This window comes from Pantherophis guttatus, chromosome 14, assembly GCF_059756535.1.
Source record: "Pantherophis guttatus breed Tessera chromosome 14, ASM5975653v1, whole genome shotgun sequence".
NCBI lineage: Eukaryota > Metazoa > Chordata > Lepidosauria > Squamata > Colubridae > Pantherophis > Pantherophis guttatus.
Window position 1 is genome coordinate 2,610,306 of NC_142076.1, and position 27,775 is coordinate 2,638,080.

At 40.0% G+C, this 27,775-nt stretch overlaps 1 protein-coding gene across 4 annotated transcripts in view; it reads left to right on the forward strand.

The window, feature by feature from the left end:
• RBBP6 (RB binding protein 6, ubiquitin ligase) overlaps nt 1-25,745 on the forward strand; it is a 29,107-nt gene extending 3,362 nt beyond the window's left edge. Inside the window, exons 3-18 of one of the 4 annotated variants that reach the window (XM_034420606.3) lie at nt 2,257-2,295; nt 2,608-2,644; nt 7,607-7,651; nt 9,906-9,994; nt 10,114-10,210; nt 10,698-10,837; nt 11,980-12,152; nt 13,714-13,817; nt 14,345-14,664; nt 17,300-17,399; nt 17,483-17,561; nt 17,648-17,705; nt 18,433-18,798; nt 19,133-19,234; nt 21,352-23,091; nt 23,775-25,745. In XM_034420606.3, the coding sequence (XP_034276497.2) occupies nt 2,257-2,295; nt 2,608-2,644; nt 7,607-7,651; nt 9,906-9,994; nt 10,114-10,210; nt 10,698-10,837; nt 11,980-12,152; nt 13,714-13,817; nt 14,345-14,664; nt 17,300-17,399; nt 17,483-17,561; nt 17,648-17,705; nt 18,433-18,798; nt 19,133-19,234; nt 21,352-23,091; nt 23,775-25,317 (5,032 nt within the window). In that variant the 3' untranslated portion in view covers nt 25,318-25,745. The remainder of the gene's footprint in view (nt 1-2,256; nt 2,296-2,607; nt 2,645-7,606; nt 7,652-9,905; nt 9,995-10,113; nt 10,211-10,697; nt 10,838-11,979; nt 12,153-13,713; nt 13,818-14,344; nt 14,665-17,299; nt 17,400-17,482; nt 17,562-17,647; nt 17,706-18,432; nt 18,799-19,132; nt 19,235-21,351; nt 23,092-23,774) is intronic. The other 3 variants (XM_034420608.3, XM_034420607.3, XM_034420610.3) reach the window with 3 other exon arrangements.
• The last annotated feature ends 2,030 nt before the right edge of the window (nt 25,746-27,775 follow it).

Genomic DNA, 27,775 nt, shown 5'->3' on the forward strand with positions numbered 1-27,775 from the left:
ACTTCTTATACAAGATTTCTGTTGTCTTAATCTGTAATCACTATATCTTATCTTGAATATCCTCTAGATAGAATTGCTTTATATTTTGACTGTCTTAGTGACCATAGTTCAAACTAGATTTTTTTTTCTAATTTTAACATATATCTGCTAATTGAAAATTGTTTTAACATATATCTGCTAATTGAAAATTGTTGCCTATTTCAGTCTCTATGGAATTAGCGACTAGACGCATGAACTAGTTCACCATAAGCAAATATTGCTATGTTTAAATATAAAAAGATAGACTATAGGAAAATTCCTTGGGACTTATTACCTAGAATAGGAGAAGCTCAGGATGTTTGGGGGCTTAAATTTCTTTGAGTTGAACTATTGAAATGAAGTTGTACTGACAAGAGCAGTGGAGCTCAGCATACAGGTGAATTTTGCCTGGGAGATTATTCTTTGCACCCTACCTGTATTTTAAAAGAATCCTACTCTAGGATCATACATATATAGTATAGTAGTAAGTTGCTCATAATAACGACCAGTGGTATAATTTGTGAATAGCACATCTAAGTAAAGAGTGGTGCGAGTTTTGTTAATTCAGAATCTACTTAGATTCTACTTAGATGTAGCGATGTCACAGTTCCTTTAAGAAAGAATACAAAGGATTCATATTTGTGCTGTCATTAGCTTTCAAGATGTAATCGTGGGCTGGGGCTTTAAATACATCCTAGAACATTGTTACTTATGATCTTTTGCTGCCCAAAGTAAAACCAGGCTTGTGTGCGAAAACTTACATGCTTCCTTTGTACTGTTAGGGTGCAGCTTCTATTTCTAAAAACACTTGATTTTGGTAGGCTGCAAGTTCTATAATATACCTTAAATATCAAGCACTAAAATAAAATTTAAAATAAAAATGAAGAATCGGAAATTTGGGTGGAGGTTAAATTTTTTAAAAGTTACTTTATCTTGCTGTTATTACAGTAATTAGAAAATGTATCAGCTGAAAAGCTTTGAATCCTGGACATACAGGTAGTCCTTGATTTACAACCGGAATTATGTAAGTCATGGCAGTAGCTAAACCGGTCACCACATGACCGTGCCTGATTTTACAACCTTTGTTTTGCAGCAGTCATTAAATCAGTTTTCTTCAATGGGCATTTTTTGTTGAAAAAATAGTGGAATCAGTCCGTCTCCCCCCCCCCCAAAAAAAAACACCTCCAACAAAAAATGATGGTTGCATGACCATGGAACGCTGCAAATGCCTATAAATGCGAGTTGTGTGGTCATTGGAACTTGAAACAGGGTTATAAGTAACTCTGGAAGTCTGTTGTAACTTCAAACAGTTGTTGAGCAAGGACTACCTGCATGTATTTTGCCTAGTTCAGAACATAAGGGGAAATACTAGTTTCTGCTTACATCATTGGAATTGTGGTTCTTTTTAGAGATCTCCCTTACCTCACCTTATCTTGTATAAAAGTAGCTTTTGCTTCCATTTTTAAATTCATCATTTTAGCCATTCAGATTTAAAATAGAATTTAAATCAGACCATCATTTTGAATATTCCCTTGTTCTCATTACTTTAGGATTAAAATACAGCTTTCTGACTTTAGATGTCATGGGGATCTAAGCTTCATATAAAATCAGGAAGAAGGTCTAAACTCTTCATGACAATGAAAAAAAAGGAGTTGTGAGCCCATACAAATCATTGATACGGCAAGCAGCAGTGATTTCCCAGTACATTTGAACTAGGGTACTTTGTTGTCTAAGACAATTTTTTTACAGTACATCTTTAAGACATCTAAGATACATTCTTAAAGAGACAAGTCATAAGTGCAACAAAAACTTCCATGTGAGCAAGGCAGTTATATTTATAAACCTTTTATTTTGATAATAACAATCATCAAGGTAATTAGCTTAGGTGGAAAATATTGTATGTATATAAAATTTATATGGAAATGCACGTTGATGGCATTTAAAATATATACTGAACATCTTCTGGACTACAAAGAGTAGTCGTTTACTTTTAAAACTCATTATCTAATTATCCTTTCAGTTGAGTTCTTTTTACTTGAAAATATCCCAAATTTTGTCCCAAATTAGATTATGGGATTGAATAATGCATCAGAGTCGGGAACGACTAGAACATATGTGCGAGGGAACCTTTACCTTTAATGCATCAGTATTGTAAAGAATATAACTTCTTAAATGTAAAATATTCAGGGGACCTATTTAAAGCCTTTTTTAAAATCAGACCTTTTTTCTTTATCGCAGAACTCATAAGTTTCACAGAAGCGTAGACACTCCTCTCAGGTGATGTTTTTTGACCCCCACTTTGAGTCCACATATCCTATCACTTTTCGGTCTGTCTAGTCAAATTGAGTGCCTTGCTTTTGGTGTGGGGATTTGGCCTTTTCCATAAACTTTGCATGTCAGTCTTAGAAAACAGGTATTTCTAGACGCTTAATGTTAATGTTTCTTTAGGATCAGAGCCTTTGTCAAATAGGTTTTGGAGGAATGTTTCTTTATGTACAGTTTTAATATGCACTTTTGGTTTCTGGTGGTGAATTTCTCTTTCATGACAGTATGTTTGTTGTTTCTGACAGCATGTTTTCCCTTTTTTAGAAGTCGAACTGATCCAGTGAGTGGACCTTCAAAAGCAGTATGTAAAAACACAATCTCACACTTTTTTCTTCTACACAATCTGCTTAATTTACAATATTGTAGCAATAAAGTATTTTTATAAATATTTATTTCCCACAGAGAACCATTGATACTGTAACTTACATTGTAATTTGATTCAGTATAGTAAATTGAGCAATGCAGATCATTTTAATGTGATCATAAACACTGGTGCAAAGTGACGCTCTGAATTGCATATTGGAATACTAGATTATTTACTGTATGACTTTGCGTTGTACAGATAATGTATGATCATTTATGGATCATGTAAGTTAAGGTTTGCACTGCTGAACATAATTATTTTGTTCTACATTGTGTGTGTCTCTAGTTGGTAGCTGTTTGTTTGTATAGGTTGTTGTGTGCTTTTTGTTTCCTCGAAATAAAAATATTTGGAGTGTTATCTTTTTTTGCCACTATCACATTGTATCAACTTTTGTTCTTAATATTTCCATTAATGGTTTTTGAAGATATTTTCAAAAACTGCAATATATTAAACTTACCTTTTCTTCTTCAGATTCAATCATTTATTGAAAGGTCTATTTGTGCAATTGGATTTATACTGAAAAACACACTGTTCACATGTTTTGCTCCAGCAGACAACCTAGAATGTGAACTGCTATCCTAAGATCTGTATTTCCTACTAATTATCCCTGAGCAAGACATAATTAAAGTTAATCTTAGTAGCCCTCACACAAAAGAGATATTTTAGCACAATGACAACGCCTGTCAGACCTCTCCAAGGCCTATTCAATTAAGAAAAGATGCCCTTACTTGCTACTTGGGTCACCACAAGTCCTTAAATTTTATTTTGTCATATAATAGCCTATTCAGTTGCTTCCTTCGGTAAGCTCTTGTTTAGTTACCATTATTGATCAGTGGGATTTTTTTCCTATTTAAATTCATTAAAACACACATGTGGTCTCTGTTCCATTTTTAAGTTTGCTTAACATACTGTAAAGTTGTTTTATTTAGGGTTTATTAATGATACAGTTTGGCATTGCTAGATAGTTTTCTAATGTTAGAAAAGAGCAGTCTTGGTGACCAGTTAGAATATTTATGAAATTATGCTTATTTAAAAATATTTAGCATTCTTGTGGTATATAAAAACATAGTTCTCATTTGATTATTAATTATACATTGCATGTCTGAAAATCATTTTTGTTTACAACTAGCCCAAAACTAAATAATATAGCAGATTTTTGTGTAAGCTGCTTTTATTATTTTATAACTGGTCCTTTTTGCTAGCTTGTATAAAAAGTTATGTTCACAAATAAAGTTCAACTTTCATTTAGAATTGTGTGTACCCTGGCATGTCTATTGTACATCTTAATAGCTCTGTTTAAAAGTATATGGTTTTAAGCAAGCTTGCAAACAGCACTATAAAATCCACCAATTCAGAGATTGATTGCCTACAAACGTTTCTGTTATCTGCACTAAAGGAAGGATCAAAGTTAGAGACTGTCAGGCTTTGCAATACAGCTGTTTCAGGCCTACTTTGAAGCTAGGGTGCACCAAAAGAATGTTCATTGAATCAAGTAAAAGCTTTCCCAACTCACACACCAAAATGCTGTAGTTTTGTTGAAATCTGTAAAAGGAAATGTTAGGGCTGGGGGTACGTTTTGTTAGGTCTGTGTGAAATTGTCACCTAATGGGCTTCTGGGAGGGGGGGTATAGATAAGAGACTTCAGTCCCTACATGCAATCAGCCATTCTATAATCAGTTTAGAAATAGGTTGATTCAGAGTGGGGATCCTGGTGTTAGGTTTTGAATTGTTAGGATATAAATGGAGAATTAGCTGTTGTTTACTATGCTTGATGTTGGTCCATTAAACAGTAAAGACTCCTTTTATTGAACTTCAAATCCTGGCCACTACATACAAAAAAATCCCACGTAGTTCTTGAAAACATTAGACAGGTTTTGCTTTGTTTCAAACTTCTTTGCTGTAACCTACTGCACTAGAATTTACCATCCATAGCTGAAAAACCTTTTCTCTCTTTTTTTTTTAATTAGCTAGGTGCTCCCACCTATTGTGGTGTTATGTATACAATTCATGCCTTTGCCAGGACCCCCCCAGATCCTTTTGCAATGAGTGCATTTCCCTCATTTCCTAGGAAAACAGAATATCTGATACACATGTCTTTCTCTGCTCTCCACAAATGTAGACTGACTAACGGTGTCTCTCAGAAGCAAGTCTCCTGGCCTGCTTCTGCAGGGGAGTGAAAGAGCAGCATGGTGGCTGTTCATCTAGGAATTCCTTTTAAAAAAAAAATGAGGTGCCTGTTGCTATTTTCTTCTGTAGGGTACCTTTGGTCTGACATCTCAAATATATATATGTATCATTTTAAATTTCAGAACCTTCCGTGCTACATGTGAAATTGAACCTAGTTTAATAACTAAAATCTTAGCCATTTTGAAGAAACATTTTGAGTCATTTAGGTGTGTGTGTGTGTGTGGTCTTGACCAGTGTTTGACTGCTAGTGTGCTTTGTTTTTTTCCTGTTTTCTTTCCCCAATCTATTCTTTATATTTCACCATTTCCACAAGAGTCACTGAATCTTGAAAGGTTTTTAGATATAGATAGGACTACTATACATATAACCTTTTTCACATAGTACATGCATACCTGTATGATTTTACTAAAATTTGTGACATTCACATAGTTGAACTAATGTTGAGAAAAATATAAATACATGATCATCAGACAGCTAGAAATATGGTGATTGTGTCTAGGAATTTCTCATAGTATAGTTGATAAGACAGAAAATTCTTTCTCTGATTTTAGTGTTTGCAGTATGCTCTGACATTAGGTACAAAATTTGAATCACTATTTGTGAGTACAGTGACAGATTCTCACATCTGTAACAAAACTCAGGCTCAAATTTGAATGAATGACATCTCAGTTGAAACAAATCTTGAAAGGGTAAGAGCATTAAAGAAGATAGAGGGCTACCAGTATTAGCAGACATAGATTCACATATTTCTGTTATTCTAATGGGCAAAACGCAATATTGATTTATTTCATAAGAGACTATTTTGTCTGTAATCTGTTTCAAAGAGGACTAGACAATAGTATTTGTTGTTGTATTCAGTCATTTGTTTCTTGTGGCCCAACCATTGGTGCCCAGTTTATCTATTTCATATTTCTTACCTTATAAAAAGTTTTAGCATCTCACATATTATTTCAAACTCCATTTTAAAAAAGATTTTAAGTGCTATTTAAAAAGCAATACTTCTGATCCGCCTCTGTGGCTATTTATATAGCCCAGGAAAATGCTTCAGAATGAACAGGAAACCTAAAACATACATTTACTACATTACAATCTGCAGTTGAAATTTACCTGACAAACTTATATACTGAACATGTAGTCCACACTCACATGATTTCTTCCATATGATGTAGTCACCTCCTGGATCTCTTCCATATGATGAAATAATAAGGAAGAATGTATGTTCAATGTTGAATAAATGAGGCCATAATTTTTATAGAAAACCAAATGGGATTGATGAGATATGTCTGAAGGAATGGCTTGCAGCACCTTAAGATATACCTGGGTGGTTCTCAAGAGACTCCTATGTAGAGCCAGGTGTAGATGCGTGTGCTGCTACTGCCCTGTGGTGGTTCCACCTTTAGGATTGGCTTTTTGTGCTGGATCTGGATGGCAGCTGTTAATTTGCATATATAAAATTATTGTAATTTTGTCCCCAGAGTTGCTTTTTGTGAGTTGGACAGCTATACAAGTTTAATTAGTAAATAAAAGCAAAGGTTTGGTTACTTTGGGCAGGCATTAATTAGAATTGAGTTTTAAAAATGTAATTTCTGTGTGTGTGTGTGTGTGTGTGTGTGTAATAGGCCTACCAAACTGTGGCTTTATTGACATTCCTAAAGCCAGTCTTGATATACTTAACTCAGAGTAGTGATCTGTGTTTTTTCTAAGTGAGGAGCTAGAATCTCATAATTATGCCCTGTCTGTACACGTGAGGTGCTTTTCCATCAGTAGTAGTTGGCATTCAATCATACATGCCTGTTTGTGGGTCATAACATGGTAATCATCATCATGGACATAACTTTTTTTTAACAGTGGCGTAATTTCATGACTAGAATTGTGACATGTATCACATAATTGCAGGTTGTCTGATTTAGTTCTATGATTGACTCTGTATGATAATTAGAGATTGCATAAGGCTTAAGTTAGGACTGGTAAAAATCTATTTCCCTGGGTTTTTAGAACCTGAAAAAAAAGCCCTTGTAACTCCTATCTTACATACTACTAAGTTTAGAAATGTACTGATAAAAAGAACATGGAATATATGTATTTTTAAATTGTTCATTTAAATACATATATATTTATTTTACACATTAATTTCAGCATCTTCTATTCAGTACTACTTCTCATAAACATCTAAGGGATCTGTCATTCTTATCAGCATCCTGATGATTTTTTTTTTTAAGTACAGCATCTATCATCTTCAAAAGCTTTGAATCACTCAGATTTTTAACACATCTAAATGAAAATGTCTATAAATATGCTCTTTCCCACAACATGTTTGAACATTTTTACATTCACTTCTCCCACAGCATACATTTACATAAAAATTGAAGGTTTTTAACCTTAACCTACTTTAATATTTATTGTAGCATGTTTTTACTTTGAAAAATGTACACTTGTTTATATTGGTTATAAAACAAAGCCAATGATGAAGTTATTAGGCGAATTGGATATCCATCTTATTTTTTTACAGAACTGAATATTATATATTTGACTGCCCAGGCCATAGAAACAAATGATACATTTCGACTAAAGAATGTTTTTTTGTTTTTGTTTTTTGAAACTCCTCTGTAAAATGTAGTTTCAGGCTAAATCTTAATACCACAGCTGAGGCTAAATATGTTGGCTACATTTTGACTGTGGAACTTGAATGTGTGTTTAATTTTTTATGAACAGATTGATGACTCTTCTGCATCTATTTCTCTGGCCCAGCTTACAAAGGTATATACATATATATTTGTCAAATATAACAGAATATATTGTTGCTTGCTTGGTATTTTGAATGTTTTCTGCTGTGATATTTATACCTTTAATTTCTGTCATAGATGCAAAAAAACTATTAAGTTTAAACATTGGAATTGTGTGTATTTATTAATTTACTATCCTGTAAAGAGTAGTTCCCAGTATGGGAAGATAGAAGGGGAGTACCTTATCAGCCTCAACATAATGTTGCAGTTTTATTCATCTTCAAGACACAAAGAAGAAGCACTTCTGAAGCTGTTTTATCATTTCTTTGATATGTTACATTAATTTTTCATTGGAAAAATAGCACAATTTTAAAGAAGAATTTTAATACTATTTATGGACTCCTAGGATTTCTCTGTGCAACAGTCAGCAGAGAAGTATTTCCCTATCACATGGACACTTTATATGATTATTTGGGGAATCTGCACTCAAAGCCAGTGATAGAGCAATAATTTGCATCAAATAATTTCATCAGTTGTACCCTCGTAGTATATGCAGCGGGCAATAGCTATGCAACTAATTTGTTTGAACACAGACTGTGTAAATGTATCTATAGGAATATACCAATGTGTATGTGTGGCATACTGGCAAATGTGACCTTAAACTGTTGTATCAACTTTGTTTGCAATGAAACTGCTTGCCTTTCTGCTCAGTAATGTGTAATTTTGTCTGGGAAAGCACTAGTGATAACATACCCAAATAAATGGCTGCTCTTTAAAATTTTGAGTTAGAAGCAGTATTGCCTTATATTTCATATGTCTTTTTGTGAACAAAGGCTGGAGTTGTATTTTTTCAAAAATAAACTACGTTTTCTAGTTTGGAAATTTTGACATGCGTTTGTGAATATTTAATTTATATCAAGCAAGTCTGGTTTCCATTAGTGCTGTCCTTAAATTTGTCCTCGGTTTTGTAACCTTATGTCAAGTTTATTTTTCTGAGATGTGAAAAAAATGTCCAAGAGCTGTACAATTTTAAGTTTCAGGTAGAACTTAAGAGAGTATTTCTGTCAAATGCAGAATATTTTTATATAATATAAAGCAGTTCAAAACTGTTACTTACTTTAACCTCTTCGGTGCTGATAGTTCTTATATAGAGGGAATGCATTTAACAGTTTTGTTTTATTCCTACTGTGTATTAAATGCCATATTTGAATTTTGGTCTATTCCTACTAATGTTCTGTGCTAATGGATATGTTCTGTAAACCTGTTTGGGTTCAAACAAATTAGCTAAGTATTTGTAAAATAGTTTTCTGTAAATGTGAACAATTTCATAGTTGTTAATTTGCATTGTTAAGAAACGTTATGTATTTTAATCAACTGTTTAATAAAACGTTGAAACTAGCTGTTTGCTTTTGTGGATGAATGTATTAAAAAGTGTGTATGGACGATCTGAATGTTAGGTGATTGGATATCTGAGCAATTAATAACCAATCCCTTCAACCTTGCTTATATCAATATTTAGCGTGCAATGACCCATTTTAACAAGTTTCTAGAATTGTTAGCTATACATCACAACTGTGGCTTGCACCTTGAAGGGGCTATCATCCTGAAAGTTGTGCACCCAAAGCATATTATGTGGCATTAGATCCCACTTGGCAGAAAGTTACTTGTTCAATCTTGTTACACCTTTCTGGATATGTTAGCTGTATTCATTCATTTTTACTTTTATAGATACCAGAAGGGGTTTTACAAGTAATTTCCCAACGTTTAAAAATGGTCTTAGATATGAAATGTCTGAAATGTCAGTTTTCAGGATGATAATTGCTATTTTAATATTTCTAAGTGTAAAATAACGCTATGCTGCAAATGGAGACCATGAATTGCACCTTATCATTCCAAGGTAAACCTCTTAAAATTCATGGCTTTTTAAGTATTGCAGAAAGCACCTTTCAAAAGATTTAGCTTCCGGCCATTTAAATTTATCCAAAGAAACAGATACACTTTCACAAGCGTTTGTGCAGAGTACAAATAGCCTGCACAAAGTATCCCAGCATACAAAATAGGAGGTTTTGTTTTGATTAAATTAGTTTAGCGCAACAGGCACATAAACATCATGTAAATGGCATAAGGACTCCCTGGAACATCTTCAGGATAATCTGAGCTGTTTTTGAGACAACTTTAGCTAGCATTGTGCTGCTCTTTACAGGATTGGATGAGTGGTGTTGTCTTTGACTGGATGGCCTTAAATGTGTTTTCTAATGTGTGTTGTCAAATGATTACCTATTGAACAGACCGCCAATCTGGCTGAAGCCAATGCTTCTGAAGAAGATAAAATTAAAGCAATGATGTCACAGTCTGGCCACGAATATGATCCAATCAAGTAAGTCTTCACCATGTCACCCACCAAACCGAAGCAAAAAAGCTAATTTTGGCACAATTTACATACTTAAAAAAAAACAATCTGCAAAGTAGCACACTTCTTTTCTTACGCCTTTTTAGTTACATGAAGAAACCCCTGGGACCGCCGCCACCATCATACACTTGCTTTCGTTGTGGAAAACCTGGTCATTACATAAAGATCTGCCCAACCAATGGGGTAAGATTGGCCTTGTCTCAATTGTTGAAGTAGCTTGTCTTTTGTTTCCTGATGACAGCCTAGTCCTATTTTTAAATTCATTGGGGAGAGAGATTCCCTCATCTAAGCTAACTAGGGAGTCTTTGGGGGATACATAGTTTAGAGGTATTGTGGCTGGCAGGAGGGGCAAGCAAAGGCAACTCATTCAGCAGCATCTGTCTTTGTATTTGCAGTCTTGGGAGCAAAGGAGGGAGGAGGTAAAGTACTATAAATTGGAGTATTAGTGGAGGGTGTTACTGCTTTTGTTAAATCTCCTTGTGAGTCTCTGGATCTGCCCTCCGAAGGGCAGTAGAATTGTTTGTTGTCTTCTAATGAGAACTGACTTGATTTGAATACAATTCTGTGTAAGGCTACAAAATCCACTGATCAAAACAATTATGTGCAGATAAAGTTGGCAGGAGTTGCAGGAAGTAGATTTTAATCAATGTTTCTGTTGTTTTCTTAACAGGACAAGAACTTTGAGTCCGTTCCCAGGATTAAGAAAAGTACTGGAATTCCACGAAGTTTCATGATGGAAGTGCAGGATCCTAATACTAAGGGTGCCATGCTTACCAACACAGGGAAATATGCTATTCCTACTATTGATGCGTAAGTAATAGAGATCTTTGCAAAACATCCTCATTTAAAATTGCCTGAAAAACTGAAATGGGCAATCTAGATTGGTTAGATGGTTAAGAATAAATTCACTGGCTATAGAATTCTTATCCTATCTTTCTAATGTTCTGTTTTTGTTTATTGATTATTAATACTTAGGATCTGTACATCTGTAATTATAGGTTCTAGAATCTATATCAATTCACTTTTCATCTTTTCTTTCGCCTTAGCTGAATTTTTTTGAGGAAGTTAGCAAATTATACCAGTGATATCTAAGGGCTATTAAAAATAATTAATTAGAAATGCATCTTCCTGTCAGATAGTTCATAAATGTAAATTTTCCTTGCATAGAAGCTCACAGTCACTTTGCACGCAGGTGAGGAGATGAGGCGGGTTGGAGGAGGAAAGTGTTTCAGCTTAGGAAAAAGATCAAAGTTGAAGACTCCTAGGAATCTTGGTCTTAAAGAAAAGGATGAATTCTCCCTCAGTTCTTTGAATTGCAATTTTCCCCTTAGCTCAGGCTTTGGGGCGATAGGTATTTTTGCTGATTTCAGAAAGCAATAGATACAGTGAGTGACTAACCGAAAAATGTGTTGCCAAAGATCCTATTTTGGTTTACTTAATGGTTGTGATATTTGATTAATTCACTTTCATTTCTCTATTTCAAGTGTTTAAACTTAATCAGTGAAAGTTGACTTTTCTGGACGGTGACATGACCATCACTTAATTAATAAATTAATCACTTATTAAGTGATTGATAAATGATGATCAATCATAATCATGTCAGTGCCCAGAAAGCACTTTCCTGCTACTCTGTGTAGGAGTTAATCTCTGTTTTAAGTACTCTTGCATCTTTTGTAATTTGTTTGCTCTGAAATTTTGAACTTTTCAATGATCAATAAGCTGCTTTCTCACTGCCATCCTGGCTCTGTCAAGTTCACTAATAGAAAATTATTTTTCATCCAATTAAAATGCAACTTTATAATTTGTGCTTCTGTTAATTTGTCCAGACGGTAAACGAGTGTGGAAGAAAAATATTAGGATACGTCCTCAACTTTATAACATGCTTCATACTACTTTTACTTCCACAATGGAGACAAAAGATTTCACAGAAGGGGTTTTTTTTGTTCTTCCAGCGAGGCTTATGCCATTGGGAAGAAAGAGAAGCCCCCTTTCTTGCCAGAGGAACCGTCCTCTTCCTCGGAGGAAGACGACCCTATTCCAGATGAATTGTTGTGTCTGATCTGCAAGGATATAATGACTGATGCTGTGGTGATTCCCTGTTGTGGAAACAGCTACTGTGATGAATGTGAGTTTGTAAGCTGCCCAGTTTCTCAGTGTATCACATGGATGGACCTGGGTTTGTGCAGAGTGGTGTTCTTGAACTGAGAGACAGAGAGCCCATCCGTGTACCTGAGGGGATGCCCTCTGTTGCCCTGATAACTTCATATACGGTTTTTCATACAGATTATGTATTATTGGACTATTTAATGCTTTCCAGTCCAGCAGAATGTTGGAAGTGAGTTATTTAAAGATGACGGGGACTCTGGCAGTAGGATATCTCTACAAAAACCGGATGGAAATAGAGCAAATTTGGCTTGGAGGAACAAGCTGGCAAAGGAAAGATGGAGTTTAAAAATGGCGGAATCAGAGTGGAGACTTTTGACAAAAAAAAAAGATTAGAGAAATGATTAGACCCTATGGCCCTCGTGCCACAGGTGGCACACTTTTTGGGCCTGTGAGCCATCGACCCAGTTCAGCTCCGCCGCGCATGCATGCGTGCTGCCTGCCAGCCAGCTGATCATCAGGTCCCTGCTGTGCAGGGGCATGGCACGTGCGGGGAGACACATGCACGTGTGGGGGATGCATGCGGGGGGCCGCGTGCATTGCATTTTAGAGGTTTAGGCGCGTTTATGTGCGCTTTGGACACTTGGTCCAGAAAAGGTTAGCCATCACTGGATTAGATCATTGCTCAGAATATTGCTGAATATCCCATTCTATTTATTTTGTATTAACAAAATACAAAAACCAAAAAGAATACACATGTTCCGTTCTAAGCCCCCTCCTATCTGGGGCTTGGTTGTGCACATTCGTACATAATACAAGGAGAGGCAACACAAAGGGAGGGTAATTTCTTGCCAGTATCATACTGGTAATTGGTATGAGTCTTTAAAATTTATTCTAACTTGGGCTGCCTGGAAGTCTGTTCAGAAGCTTCCGTTGACACAGAATGCAGCAGCCCATGTGCTGGCATGTAAAATCTGATTGTTCAGAGTTACATCTCTTCTTCAGCCTCCACACTGGCTTCCTATTGGTTTCCAGGAACAATTCAAAATGCTGGTTTACAAAACCTTTTGACTTCTTATAGAAGTGGCGTCATAAGTTGTGAAGGCATGCTGTATATGTGCAAATAGAGCTATTGCAACCTCCCTGCTCAGTTGATGGCCATCACCCAGGAAATTCCCCTCCAATAGTCACCCTGAATCTCTTTTAATTTCCACTCCTTGATCTGAGTGAAAAATAGATCTGCCCTCTTTTACAAGTGACAAGCTTTTAGATGTCACTGTCAAATCCCCCCTCCGTTTTCTTTTGCTCAGCTTCTTGGTTCCAGATTCCATATTATCCTGGTAGTTTTTTCCCCAAATCTGTTCTAAATTCTCCATAGCTCTTTTAAACTATGATGCCCAGAACATATAACTGAGGTTTCCAAGTTCTCACTGTGATGCTGCATTTTAAATTTAGCATCCTTTAGAATTTGTGACTTAAAAGTTCTGTGTAACTTGTGACACTTATCCATCCATGAATATAAAGTGGCATACTCTGGTTATAATATTCTTGCAGTTAAAATGGAATTTTCATTTCATTTACAGGTATCCGAACATCCTTGCTAGAATCAGAGGAACATACCTGTCCAACTTGTCATCAGACAGACGTTTCTCCTGATAATTTAATTGCCAACAAATTTTTACGCCAGGTAACTACCTATATTAATCTCTCTGAGGGCTCCTCCCCTGCTGTTTTAATTGCTTTATGCTATTCTGAGTGAGAGAGATTCTGTTGAGCATTTGGAGGGGAAATGATCATTAATCTGGTTGATTAGTCTGTGATTTGACAGAATTATCCAGGTGTTTCTCTTCCTGCTATAACAAGACCAAATGAATGTTAAGCTTCTGTAAAAGGTGGGAAACCTATTCTGGTTACTCTGTTTACATCACACTAGAGTGGATTGGTGAATATGTAGTTTATTTGGATCACACATTATTCCTGATTAGTATTAATCTTGGTGGACAGTCTTTTGCGTAGCCTGTTGTGCAAATTCAGTCTGGTTGGACAGTATAATGTATTGTGTAAACCCAGAAGGCTCATTTAATAAGTAACCAAGTGACATAGGCAACGCAGGTGCAGCCCTTGTCTCTCAGACCAGCAAATGACCCTGGTGAAAGATAAGCCATGATGTTATTTCAGACAGTTTTGACTCCTCGTTTGTTTTTCTCTCTTTAGGCTGTAAATAACTTCAAAAACGAAACAGGCTACACTAAAAGGCTCCGCAAGCAGGCCCCCCCACCAAGACCAGCGGTTCAGCGGAATGTGCCTTCTGTGCCGAGGCCAACAGGCTCCAGGCAACAGGATCCCCTTATCCTCCCAATCACTTCTGCTTCGATTCATGCCACTGCATCTCCCCCCTTATCTTTGACTCCTGGCCAAGCTCCCCTTGCAACAAGCACGTTGGCCATGAACCAGTCTGCCTCCACCTCAGTCAGTGATGTGCCTACAGCAATGTCTCTGGCAATTTGTGCTGATAAGCCTGAAGGACCTTTCCGGTAAGTCAACTAGAGCAGGGAGGTGGCATTCCTTCCTGTGTTTATCTCCGGCATGTCTGATATCACAAGTCCTCCTGCATCCTTCAAGGCCTTTCTTTTGTGGTTTTTCATCCGGTGTGAGAATCTTCATTGGTCTCATGATCCCCACAGAGCATACAAACTATTTTAACATTTCTGCCACTGTAAGAGAGATTTCAAATTGGGTAGGATTGTTAAATCCTTGATCAAAAAAGTAGCCTGTCTTCAACTTTTAACTGTTCCCATTCACTCTTCTTAGAGTAATATTGCACATATGCTTCCATGAATGATTGGGTTTTTGAATTGCAAAGAATGTTGGAGGAAAGTAAATTATGCAACCTCCAGGAATTGGATTCAGTTCCTATATTTGCATCCTGCTCTTCCTTTCAAAGACATAGTAAAAGACTTAATATGAATTTAAGCTGTACTTGATTCTTGAATCAGTGTTGTGTGTAAGTAAAATACTTTTATCAGACTACGTTCAGAAGACCTTTAAAATTTGGGTAAACTAGTTACTATTAAATTGATGGTCATTGAAACTGATTTGATCCATGATCTCCAACTACATTTTGATTATCAATCCAGAATTCTAAGCCAGCAAGCTGATTAGAATTTTAAAAATCACAATCCCCACACATATGTAAAGTTGAAAAATTCTGAGTCATAGGAACTAGTCAAACAGTTTTAGTATATGTAGATATATAGAGATATATAGAGAGTCCTCTATATATGTTGACAGTTGCATAAATTAAACCATATTTATAAACTTTGTATATTATTTGACAACAATTAAGACAGGGAATTAAAATTAAGAAGGACATGTTGGAGATGGGGAAAATTACACTTATTGGGGAGAATTTCTGTAATAAAAAATATGTTTCTTAGAATGATGTTTTTGTTTCAAACTATTTTGATAACTAATGCACCATTTAAGTAATGGCAGAAACCTTTAGCTTTGTATTGTGTGGCAAAGCCAAGGATTAAATATAAAATCCTCCAAGATACAAAGGAATGAGGATGCTTGGGATTGCCTGATTGAAAAATTGTATTTTGCAACCTGTTGCTTGGTTTGGATGAAAGAATGGATGCCCTGAGAAATAAGAGAATTATAGAAATAGAAGGTCAGACCTAAGGTTTGGTTTGGTTTGGTTTTCTGGTTTTTCTGATTTTTGGTATGGCATGCTAAAATTAAGGATAATGTAGATTTTAAAAATAATTATATTAGAAGTGCCAGGTTGAGAATTTGAAATAGATATAAACTCAAAATTATACCTGAAAATGCCTTGTAGGTCTCATCACAAGAAGCATTTTATAGGGAAAAACCCAGGCAAACAGAGATGGTTAATATAATTTTAGAAACTTATAAATGGACTAAGGGTCCAGATAAATTTTAAATATCATTTGGGAATTGATTTTAAAGACTCCTTCCTGTACGAAAAAGCTTTTGTTTTGAATTCTATAAAAAAAGTAAAAGACTTTAAAATATTGGATACTAGAGGGAACTAAAGATTATAGTTAAAGGAAAAGAACACTCAAGCTCAAGTTACAATTACAGAATGAAGTAAAATATTTTAACATTGAATACATTGAAATATATTTTTGAACAATGAACTTGGAAGTTAATTTTAAGAGTGTCTGCCTCTATAGGTAGATTTTGTTTAGAGATGTTATTTATTTATTTTATTATTTATTAGTCATATTTCTATGCCGCCCACTGTCCAAGGACTCTGGGTGGCTTACACCAAAGACAGTATACTAAATAACATATTGCCCTCAACAATTTGGGTCCTCATTTTACCCACCTTGGAAGGCTGAGTCAACCTTGAGCCGGTGAGATTTGATCTGCTGACCTAGCAGTCAGTTGAAGTAGCTGCAGTACTGCACTCTAACCACTGTGCCACTAGAAACAAGCTTTATATTACTAGTTTAAGACTGATTTAAAAGTGGCTTTAAAATGATCAAGAATGACATGGGAAAAGATGTTATAAACTGACTTGATCAGTCACTAGGTTTTTCAAGTTATACTAGCCAACCACATTTTAATCAATATGTTGTGTTAGCCGGCTCTTGTGGTTATTTATTGGTTTGTGTATCTTAAAAATTGGACTTAGTAAATGATAGTTGAGCTTATCTTGTGACATGTCCAATATAGCTGCTTTGTACTCTTCCTAACAGGTGGAAAGTAACTCAGTATTTCAAGACAGGAGGAGGTTCAGTGCTCTGTGATATTATAAGACCTGTCCATGACCTATTAAATTAAAAGCTATTAGAAGATGACAAGTTAATGATAGCACAGAGCACCTCCAGTAGAACTTTCCTATCTGTTTATCTTCAAGCCTTTTCCTTGGTATAGAAAACATTTACCTCTCTTAATGATGATATTTACTTAATCTGTCACTTTTCCAGCTCTTCGTGACTTTGGTGCATAGACCATAGAAATGTATAATTACATAGTTATTATAGCTCTACCTCTGTTGTCAGATATCTTCCTAGTAATGTATTTATGTGCTCATTAAATATATTTCCCATTTTTCTTCTTAAATGCTTGTAATAATTAAGATAATGTTTCTGCTTCCCAATTTTATCACCAAATAACCTGGAAATTGTTTCCCTCCAGGGAGGGTGATGGTCTTGGATCAGCTGCTGCTATTGTGTTGGCCTCCGATCACACAAAGCCTCCTTCCTCTTTATCAATTAACACTGTGCTGGAAGAGAAGGTAAGCTTTGTTTCCGAATGGAACTGGCTGGTGTATTTTACAGCAGCAGCAGCAATTAATCCCCTTCCGTTCCCTTCCCAAAGGGCTATCGGGTTCCTGTGCTTGGACAGCCGGCCTTGTCTGGGCAGCTGAGTTCTCATGGGCATTCAATACCCACCATGGGTAAGTTTGCGCAGCTTTGATCGTTCTTGTCATATGCAGGTGGAGTATCTGCCATCCGTATTGAAAGCAACTTCTTCTCCACACAGGTCAGCCAATGAGAACAAATCCTGTCCGCTCTGCAGCCAGTAGGTCAGGCTGGGAGCCGTAAGTATCCTTTCAAAATATATATCTGTGTGTGTGCACGCATGTGTGCATTCGTGTGCGTGTGTGTGTGTGTGTGTGTGTGTGTGCGTGTGTGTTCTTAGGCAGCAAGTGTAGAACATAATCATATTAAATAGCTGTTTGTATATGCATAGGAAGCATCAGTCGCTACTAAAAGGGCTCCAATGTTATGGTAACGAGCAACACTTTAAATTTTTCTCTGGACTAAAATGAGCAAGGAAATGTAACACATTTGTTCATAGTGTACAGTTGGGTATAAGATTAGAAAAGTATCTCAATCATATCAATATTAGAATTTAGCACTTCTGGAGGCAAAATGCTATATTATCAGTCATAGGCAAAGCTAGAAAACTCAAATCTCTAACTGTTAATTCTAGTTTAGTTAGCCTTGAAAAACTCAAAGGTGGTTCTGGAAAGGGAGTTGAGGTGCAGAAACTACGTAACCACGGCTGTGGGAAATGGGTAAGAAGCAGAATTTAGCCAATGTGCTAGTGATTATGGGTATAGACAAGGACCGTGTTGTGGAGAGGACTCTAAGTCTAGAGAGCTACAGAGGGAGGATGGCAGAACAGGTTAGTCTGTGGTTGAGCTGTAAGACAGCATAGGCCGTGACTGCAGAAGAATGCTCTCTCCATTTCACGTTCCTCCTCTCTTGCGAACAAAAGACAAGTGTGACACTCAGTGACAACATGTTTTTGGGTTTCTTTAGAAGTTCAAACCGAGGACGCCCGCATAGTGATCGTACACAAAGGACTCAGGCCCCAACACTGCCAGCCTCAACACCAGTCTTTGTGCCCGTGCCTCCACCTCCCCTGTATCCTCCACCTCCCCACGCACTTCCTCTTCCACCGGGGGTACCTCCACCACAGTTTCCTCCTCAATTTCCACCTGGTCAGCCTCCACCAGCTGGGTACACTGTCCCCCCTCCGGGATACCCCCCGGCTCCAGCAAACATATCAACACCATGGGTACCAACACCAGTACCAACGGCTCACTCAAATACCATCCCAACGACCCAAGCACCTCCTTTATCTAGGGAGGAGTTTTACAGAGAGCAACGGAGACTTAAAGAGGAGTAAGTATTTGGCGCTGGATGAAGTTACGTTATATTTCATTCTTCTGTTTCAGTAGATGGTTTGGCTGCAGCTGTGCTCAAAATGCATGTGCTGCGAGCAAACATGACATATAACGTGAGATTTCAGATGTTGGTTTTTCACTACCAGCCTTCAGATCTAAAACCCAGAAACTTGTAATTCTGTTAAAATACTATGAAACGTCTTTCAAAAAAACCCGATGATTCGCATTTTAGTAATATGTGGCATGCAGTCCTTGTTTGAGTTAGTACTCTTAGTGCCTGCTTTATCAGTACAGAATTGCATTGCAGCACAATGTTTTTCTTATTTTAACAGGGAAAAGAAAAAGTCAAAGCTTGATGAGTTTACAAATGATTTTGCTAAAGAACTGATGGAATATAAAAAAATTCAGAAGGAACGCAGGCGTTCTTATTCCCGGTAATTTTTTAAACGTGTCTATCAAAATTTGTTTATTTAGTGCAGCTGCTTTTATGCCACTTAACTTAAATATAAAACAACACCTAAGTAGTCTATGGAAATAGTTTATAATAAGCCGTATAATATGTATAATATTAATCAACATCCTGATTTTAAAATATCACAATTATATTCTCTTCATCCCATCTCAATTCCTGAACGTTACATTTTCTTGTACAACGGTCACACGGTGGGCAGAGAAATTATTCTTGGCATGAGCCAATTCCAGGGATTCTGTCTGCTGCTGCTGTTTCCAGGTGCCCTCCCCTCACCTGCCATGGGAGGAGCTCTTGCTTTGCATCCAGAAGACGAGTGGGCAGCCCTTTTCAGCTGGTCTCCTGACTGGGAGTTGTGGAGGGTTAGCTTCTGGTGGGGCAAACTTTTTTTACTTTGGTGGGCAGGGTCAGAAGTAGCTGATTGAAGGGAGCCCCAAGACCTGCAGAGGCTTAAGGCAGCCATTTTGCGTCTTGTAGTCCCATTCCCTTGTGAACATGGAAGTGTAATGAATGCTTTCAGTCTTTGCAGGACTTAAGGCATCCATGGCGCGCCTCAAATGTCCTGCTAAAATCAAAGGCCAAAACAGTCTGAGCATTTCTGCCCTGCCAAGTCTGAGGTGCTCAGGAGGCTACAGTGCCCATCCTTGAGCCTAGGCATCTCTAGCTCTTGCTTTTCTAGGGTCACATGTAGACTAGGCACTCAGGCTACCCTTTATATCATTTTTACCATCCATCTGACCAGTGCAAGACAATATCAACAGCTATCTGCCCCAGGCTGAGGTAGTGGGCTCTATGCCCCACTGGACAGATCAAGAAGTGGCTGTGTTTCTATTCCTGCACTGAGCAGGTAATGAGGAGCAGTTGGTGATGGTGGTGAAAACAGGTGTTTCCATTTGCCTGCCACCCCGTCTTCCTTGCTCTGACAGCTGGGCAAGCAAGGCATGGCCAGTACTACTCTGGCCTCTCCGCGTGCTCCTCAGCCATTTCTTAGGGAATAGCTGCCTTGGAAAAGGAGGCAGGAAGCAAGCGAAAGAAGTTGCGTGCCCTTCTTGTCCCAAGAACAAGGATGTACCCCTGGTGGGCCTCTGCTTGCTGCTGCCTGTGGCCAGGGCTAAATCATGGCAGCTGCTGCTGCGGCTGCTGCATTCTCTGCCAGCATCCTGGACTCTCCTCACCATTGCCCAGGAGTTGCATCTAGCCCAGCCCCACTTGTCCCCTTCATAGACATAGGGCTGTCTCTCCTGCTAGGAATCCCCAAGGGCTGCTCCTTCACTCTCCCCCAAGCAGGTCTCTTTCCAATACAGCCCTTGGAGGCCTAGCCCCCTAATCCCCCTTCATTCTGTATTAATTATAGCAGGGAAACACCAATTGGTAATGGCTAATTTTCTCAGGGGCAGAAAGTGTTATTTGCAGTCAAATTCTTGCCTGCTCTCTATTAAAAGTAATTGAATAGTTATAACCCATGTCAAATTTAAAACAATGTATTGGGGTTTTTTTCCCCTTAAAGCAAACCAGCAGTATCATTTTTTGAGAAGTCCAGCTCAATTGAGTGGCATTAACCCAAATTGCTCTGGAGCCTCTCAGACATTTTTGGCAATTTCTCTAGCCTGGTTCTGAGGAACTGAAGCAGTGGTTGTCTGTCCTCCAGGCGTGCAGCGAGGCAGCTTGAGAGCCCAGCCTTGCAGGCAACACAACTCTAGAATGTTCATAGCAGTTCTACACAGAGATTAGGAATCCAGTTTGTACATACACACACAGGTGACCTCTCAAACAATTGTGGACCCTTTGCAAGATTGCTAGACAAAACATGTGTTAATTATCTAGCTGATATCCAGCCATAGTCTAGGGAACTGCCGGAGTAGACATTTGGTGAACCTTTCTGAAAAAAACCTTTCAGAATCCTTTCTAAAAACTGGAAAAGTCCTATGAGTCGGCTCATTATTAACCTGTTTTTGAATTGTATATAGCGAATGTCTGTGTTTTTAAAAAAATATTGCAGAAATCTCTTGTCTCTGTGATGCAAGGTAATTTTTACAGAGATCCAGAAGCTACAATTAAACATTTCTTTTCATTGTGTTCCAGGTCCAAATCGCCATATAGTGCATCTTCCTACTCAAGAAGTTCCTACACTTACTCCAAGTCAAGATCTGGCTCGTCCCGCTCTCGCTCGTACTCTCGGTCCTTCAGCCGCTCCCATTCTCGCTCCTACTCGAGGTCGCCTCCCTATGGCCGGAGGGGCAGAGGCAAGAGCCGTAACTACCGCTCCAGGTCAAGATCACACGGATATCATCGATCAAGGTCTAGGTCACCGCCCTACAGAAGGTATCATTCTCGGTCAAGATCTCCAGCGTACAGAGGCCAGTCCCCGAATAAGAGGCCCGTTCCTCAGGGAGAAGGGGAACGGGAGTATTTTGGTCGTTACCGAGAAATCCCAGTTTATGACATGAAAGCATATTATGGAAGATCTGTGGATATAAGAGACCCCTTTGAGAAAGAGAGATACCGTGATTGGGAGACCTACAGAGAATGGTATGAAAAATACTTTAAGGGCTTCCCAGCTGGAGCTCAACCCAGACCTTTGCTTAACAGAGAGAACTTCTCCCCAGAACGATTTGGCCCTCCTGGACCAAGGAGAGAGAATTCCCCTTACATTCGAGGTCGCAGAGATGATTATCCTGGAGGGCTCGGGCATCGGAACCGAAATCTAGGTGGCGGCTACTCTGAAAAGCTGCCAGGAAGAGAGGGCCACAATATGAAAGACATGACAAAACTGAAGGACAAAGAAATGGACAATCTTTCAGGGGATGCAAAAGGGAATAGACACAAGAAGCACCGAAAAAGACGGAGGGGAGAAGAAGGTGATGGTTTTCCTAGCAATGACTTGTTGGAGGGCTCACGGAAGCCTGCTTGTGGCGAAGAGGGCAGACCTGACTCCCTTTTTGTGCCCCCGAGCAGGGATGATGCCACTCCTGTCCGGGACGAGCCGATGGAAGCGGATTCAGTTGCCTTTAAGCCCATCTCTGACAAGGAGAGGAAAGAGAAGCCGAAGGGAAGAGTGGAAAAGACGAAGCAGAAAACCTCCGAAGGGACTGCCACTACCAAGAAGGAGGTGCAAGCCAAACCGGCTAAAGCAGCACCTCAGGAGAAGGCGGAGGCTGACCGTGAAAGATCCCCACGGACTGAACCTCCTGCCAAAAAGGTGAAGGAAGAATTGCCAAAGGCTGATGGCCCCAAACCTTCCTCCCAGAAGGACGAGAAGCCTCCAAGCACTCCCCGTAAAGTCCACCCCCGAGGCACAAAAGAGCATCCAGAGACTAAATCCAGCAAGGATGAGAAGGCCAAGAAGGAGCATCCCAAGGAAACCAAGCAAGAGAAGCCGTCCAGCAAGGAGGAAAAATCCAAGAAACCCGTTGACAAAACCAAACCAGTAGATGCCAAACCTGAAAAGAGGAAGAGAAAAATGGAGGACAAAGTTGAGAAGGAGCCTGAAACCACATTGCTAAAAGCTTCTAAGCCAGAAGTCTCAGAATCGAAGACATTGCCAAAGGGGAAGAATGACCCAGAAGCAGAGAAAACAGAGAGGACCCCTGAGAAGGACAAAGCTGTTTTAACAGTTGTTCCTGCAAAGAAGATTAAGCTGAACCGAGAAACGGGCAAAAAGATTGCCAGTGCTGACAACGTCCCTCCGGTGAAAGAAGCCTCAGCCGAGAAGCCTGAGCCGGCAGTGGCGAGCAAAGCGAAGCAAGAGAAAGCCAAGGGGAAGCTGAGGAGAAAAGTGGCGGCAGCTGATGGATCGGGTTCCACGCTGGTCGATTACACCAGGTACTATGATTTAGGAGGAAGCCAATGGTGGCTCCTGCCCATGACTTGTTAAACCCATCCCCAGCCCTTCCATTAAGCTCCTTCCGACCCTTTTGTTAACAGTTCTGAATTCTTCTGATGGGGCTGAATCCCTTCTCTTGTGCAGCCTCTTAATTCTGATACCAGTTAGTTGTCCTTTCCTCCTGACCCATGTAGTCCAGAGATGACCCCAGCCTTTTCCTTCATTATTCTCTGGGGCCTTGTTTTTGGGTTTTGGGTCTGGAGGTTTCTTTCCCTTGTATTCCTGATCAACAACAACAACATCAGTAATAATAATGTGAATCGTATTGGATGACCAGACTTGCCCTGGAGGCAAGGAGTGGTTGCCTGGAATTTTGACAGTTTTTTTCTCAGAACTGTAAGATGCAGATTTTTAAGGTTAGTTTAGCAAGTCACATTCTGCTTCTCTAGAATTAGAATAGTTGAGGATGAAACCAGGCCATTTTATAGAATAAGCTTATTTTATAAAAAAAAAAATTAAATCATCTGTGGTAGTTAACAGGATATTTCCATATGTTAGGCCATTAGGCAGATGTCTTTTTGGCGAGACAGGGAAACTCGTATTGCCACTGCAAAATTAGAAATTGAAATTATACACTTTGATATCCCCCATAATAAATCTTTATTGGTTTTTGCCTCCTCAGTACAAGCTCTGCTGGAGGCAGTCCAGTAAAAAAGCTGGAAGATAAAGTAGACACCAAGCGCACTGTCATCAAGACTATGGAAGAATACAACAATGACATCACTGCCCCTGCTGAAGATGTCATCATCATGATCCAGGTTCCTCAGTCCAAGTGGGATAAGGATGATTTTGACTCTGAGGAGGAAGAAGAGAATGTTAAGTCTGCACAAGTCCCTTCTGCCATTGGGAAGCCAGCCAGTGTCATAAAGACTGTCAACACGAAGCTGCCCAATCCTGTCAAACAGAACGAGAAGGATCCTGAATCTGTGGAGAGAAATTCAAGAGCCACAAAAGAACCTGGCCGTGAAACTTCGCAGCCTGACCCCAAAACCTCCAAAACAGCGACATCAAATGAGAAGGGGAAGGCCAAAGACAGGGACCATGCCACCTCTGACCGAGACCCTTCTGAGAAAAGAAAGAGTGGAGCTCAGCCAGAGAAGGACCGTTCTGAACGCGGGTCAGAGCAAGGAAATGCCAAGAGTGGGTCTTCTCACTCCTCCAGGGACAGCAGATCTTCAGACAAACATGACTCTGCCCATGGATCCGGCACAAAGGATTTTACTCCTAGCCGAGAAAAGAAGTCAGACGGGGACAGCAGCAGAGACCACTCTAGCTCCAAGCGAAGAGAGGAACGAAGTGGGCTCACGCGAAAGAAAGTGTCTCCTTCACGGACCCGGGAACCAGCTCCCTCCGCATCCAAGAGCAAGACCAGGGAGGAGCGAGCGGAGCAGCCCAAGAAGGAAAGCTGGGACTCCAAGCGGAGCAGTTACAGCCCATCCAGGGACCGCAGGCAGAACGACCCCAAGAACACCTACGACTCCAGGCGTCCAGCAGAACAGCCCAAGGCCCAAGAGAAGGGCTCGGGTAAGGAGAGAGAGAAGCAGCGGCCATCCTCGGAGGCCTGGAGCAATAAAGAGAGGGGGGCATCTGGAAGCAAGTCTTCATTCAGACGGGGCTCTCCAGAAGCCAAGGAACAGGGAGCTCCCCAGAACGACAAGAATGCCACCAAGCCAAAGCCTCAGCCGAGCCACACGTCCCGGCTCTCTTCGGACCCGACTCGGGAAACGGATGAGGCGGCTTTTGTCCCAGACTACAATGAAAGTGACAGTGACAGCAACGGTTCAACAAAGCAGGATACCTCTCCAGGGAAAAAAACCAGAGACGGGAAGGAGAAGCCGAAAGAAGCTGCAGCCCCCACTGCCCTGGCCCCACAGCCCAGCCGGAGCCAGAGTCCCAGCAGCCCCAGTGCCAGCCCCTCGGGGAGCCAAGGCCGGAGCCGCAGCAGCAGCGCCAGCTCTGCGGACAGTCAGGACAGCAAAAAGAAGAGGAAGAAGAAGGACAAGAAGAAGCACAAGAAACACAAGAAGCACAAGAAGCATAAGAAACACCCTGGCACCGAGTCAGAAGCCGAGAAGAGCCAAAAACATAAACACAAGAAGAAGAAGTCGAAGAAGAGCAAGGAGAAGGAGAAGGAGAACCCCAAAGCAAAACCTGTCCCAATCTAGGGGGCAGGACGGACTCAGCCACCGCCATGGCATTCTGTCCTCATGTAAAGTTACCAGAGCCTTGTAAATAGAGCTACAACAGGCCCCGTGCTGCACTTACCGAATTGCTGCTTGATTTGATTTTTACATCAGAGCTTTATAAAAGTGAACATTTTGTACAGATTTGTGAGTTGTGACGATGTAATATGGGAGGAGGAGGAGGAGGGTGGGTAAGTTTTCTTTTAATTTGGGGGGCATTTTATTTTTATCCACCGTTACCTTAATTTGGGTGGAATTGACTGTACTGTGAAAAATTTCACACTTTTTTTAATTGCCTGTCAAAATAAGTAAAAGGGCTGGTATCTGTTTAAAATATCAGCTGGAGGGATTCATTACAGCCCTGTTCTGTTACTTTTGGATGATAAATAAAAAAGTTCATTGAATCTTAATGTGGTAGTTTTATAGCTCCAGTGTTAATAAAGGAAATGGATAAAAATGTGGCATAAATTCTACATAGTGAGAGATGAACAAACTTTATTGCAGTGGCCTTCAGTAGCTCCATTCCTCAACATGGAGAAGCTAGAAGGAAAGCAGTTGTCATGTGCATCCTTGTCACCATCCATCCGGGGTTTGGAGTCCTTTCCGTGATACAAGAGGGTGGCTTTCTCCCGGAATCCCATGAAGCATCTGTGCCATATATTCCATGTTAAAGAGGAAGGTGCTCTTATGTACAGAAGGGGCTGATAAAAAGATTTGGTGGCCTTCCAAAGTATCAGTAAGGTGAACATTACCTGTCCAAATACACTTGATGAGCTGAAACTATTGCCTTATCACCGTAGAGAACCATCAGTCCATCTCAAAGTTAGTTGAAGTGCAGATGGGTCTCTGTGAGGACAAACATCTGGGCAGATAAGGCCCATCGTATTGTTTAGACTGGCCCACAGTGGGATTGGAGCAATAGTTACATCTTTCCTGACCCCTCCTCTCCCCCCACCCCGAGTGGTGTTGAAGCCCAGAAGCTCAATTTTGGTCCTGTATTTTTCTGTATGTGGTTTTAGGAGTGGCTCAAAGTGACACTCGGGGGTAGTAGATTCATTCAGAACACAGCTCCATTCCTGTTCACATTTCCTTGCTAGCAGATATGGGCCACAAAGAGAGGAGTGGACATGTTCTCAGGCTGCAGGACATAAAATCCCTAGATTGCAACGATTGATTGTACAAAGTATTGCTGAGCACATTGTAAGCCGCCCTGAGTCTCCGGAGAAGGGCGGCATATAAATCAATTTTTTTTAAAAAAAAAAAGTCATAGATTCCTCCCTGCTGTAGATAACTTCAGAGGAGCACAAACGGTTGCAGCAGGTTTTGCACTCTTACCATCCCTCCTAGATCTAGCAACGAGACTCTTTTCACTTCAAAGAGCCTACTGGACAAATGCTAGAGATTAACATTGACATGACATTGCTTCACCCCATTCCTGTCCAGGGACAAACTGCAGAGTAAGGCACATATCTACCAAGTATACTAAATCATATGCTAAAATAATTTGCCTGAAGTGTTGGGTTTTCCCAGCATTCATTGCTTGTTACAATTTCCATGGGTCTTCCTGCATCCTGGCATGACATGTACACATGAAACAGACACATCAGAATGAATGCATGAGGTGGTCACCAAATGGTCTGGCTGCTGTGCTTGAGGCTTATTCTGGAGAGCCAGCAGCCTTCCAGCCTCAGTAGCTTTCCAGGTAATGTCAAAGGGCCGAGCACTTTTTAGCCAGCAGAGACCTTATTTGTTAGCCAAATTTGTCAAAAGACTTGCAGAAATCTCAGCCGCTGCATTTTCATTTTCAGAAGCCATTGTAGCTTCCAAACTGCTGGTGTACATTCTCAGCCTGCTAACCCAGCTTTTGTGTGAATTGGCAAAGAGACTAAGTGAATGTCCAGGTGTCCAGAGCTGGGATGTCGGGTCTGAACACACCATCCCATGAAATATCTGCAGTGGGCATCTCTGGCTGAGGATCTCAGAATCAGACACTGAGGACACTATAGAAGGAACAGGTTCTTGAAAAAAGGAAGGGAAGACACATACATTACGTACCAACTTCTAGGACAGGTGTCAAACTTAAGGCCCAGGGCCCGGATCCAGCCCGCGGGATGCTTAGACCTGGCCCACGGGGCTGCTCTGGAAATGGCGAAGGATTGGCCTGCAATGCCTCTGCCAGCGAAAACGGAGCTCGAAACAGCCATGTGCGGCTCTCCCGAGCTCTGTTTTTGCTGGCAGAGGGTTGCAGGAGGCTGTTGGCAGCCGAAAATATAGCTCGGGAACCTCCGTTTTTGCTGGCAGAACACTCGGCCCACCACAAGCGCCCCCGACACGAGTGACGTCAAGCTGGACACCCTCACCGTGGCCATCACCACCCTGGCCCTCCAAGGTCACATCCAATCCTGATACTGCCCTCAATGAAATCGGGTTAGACGCCCCT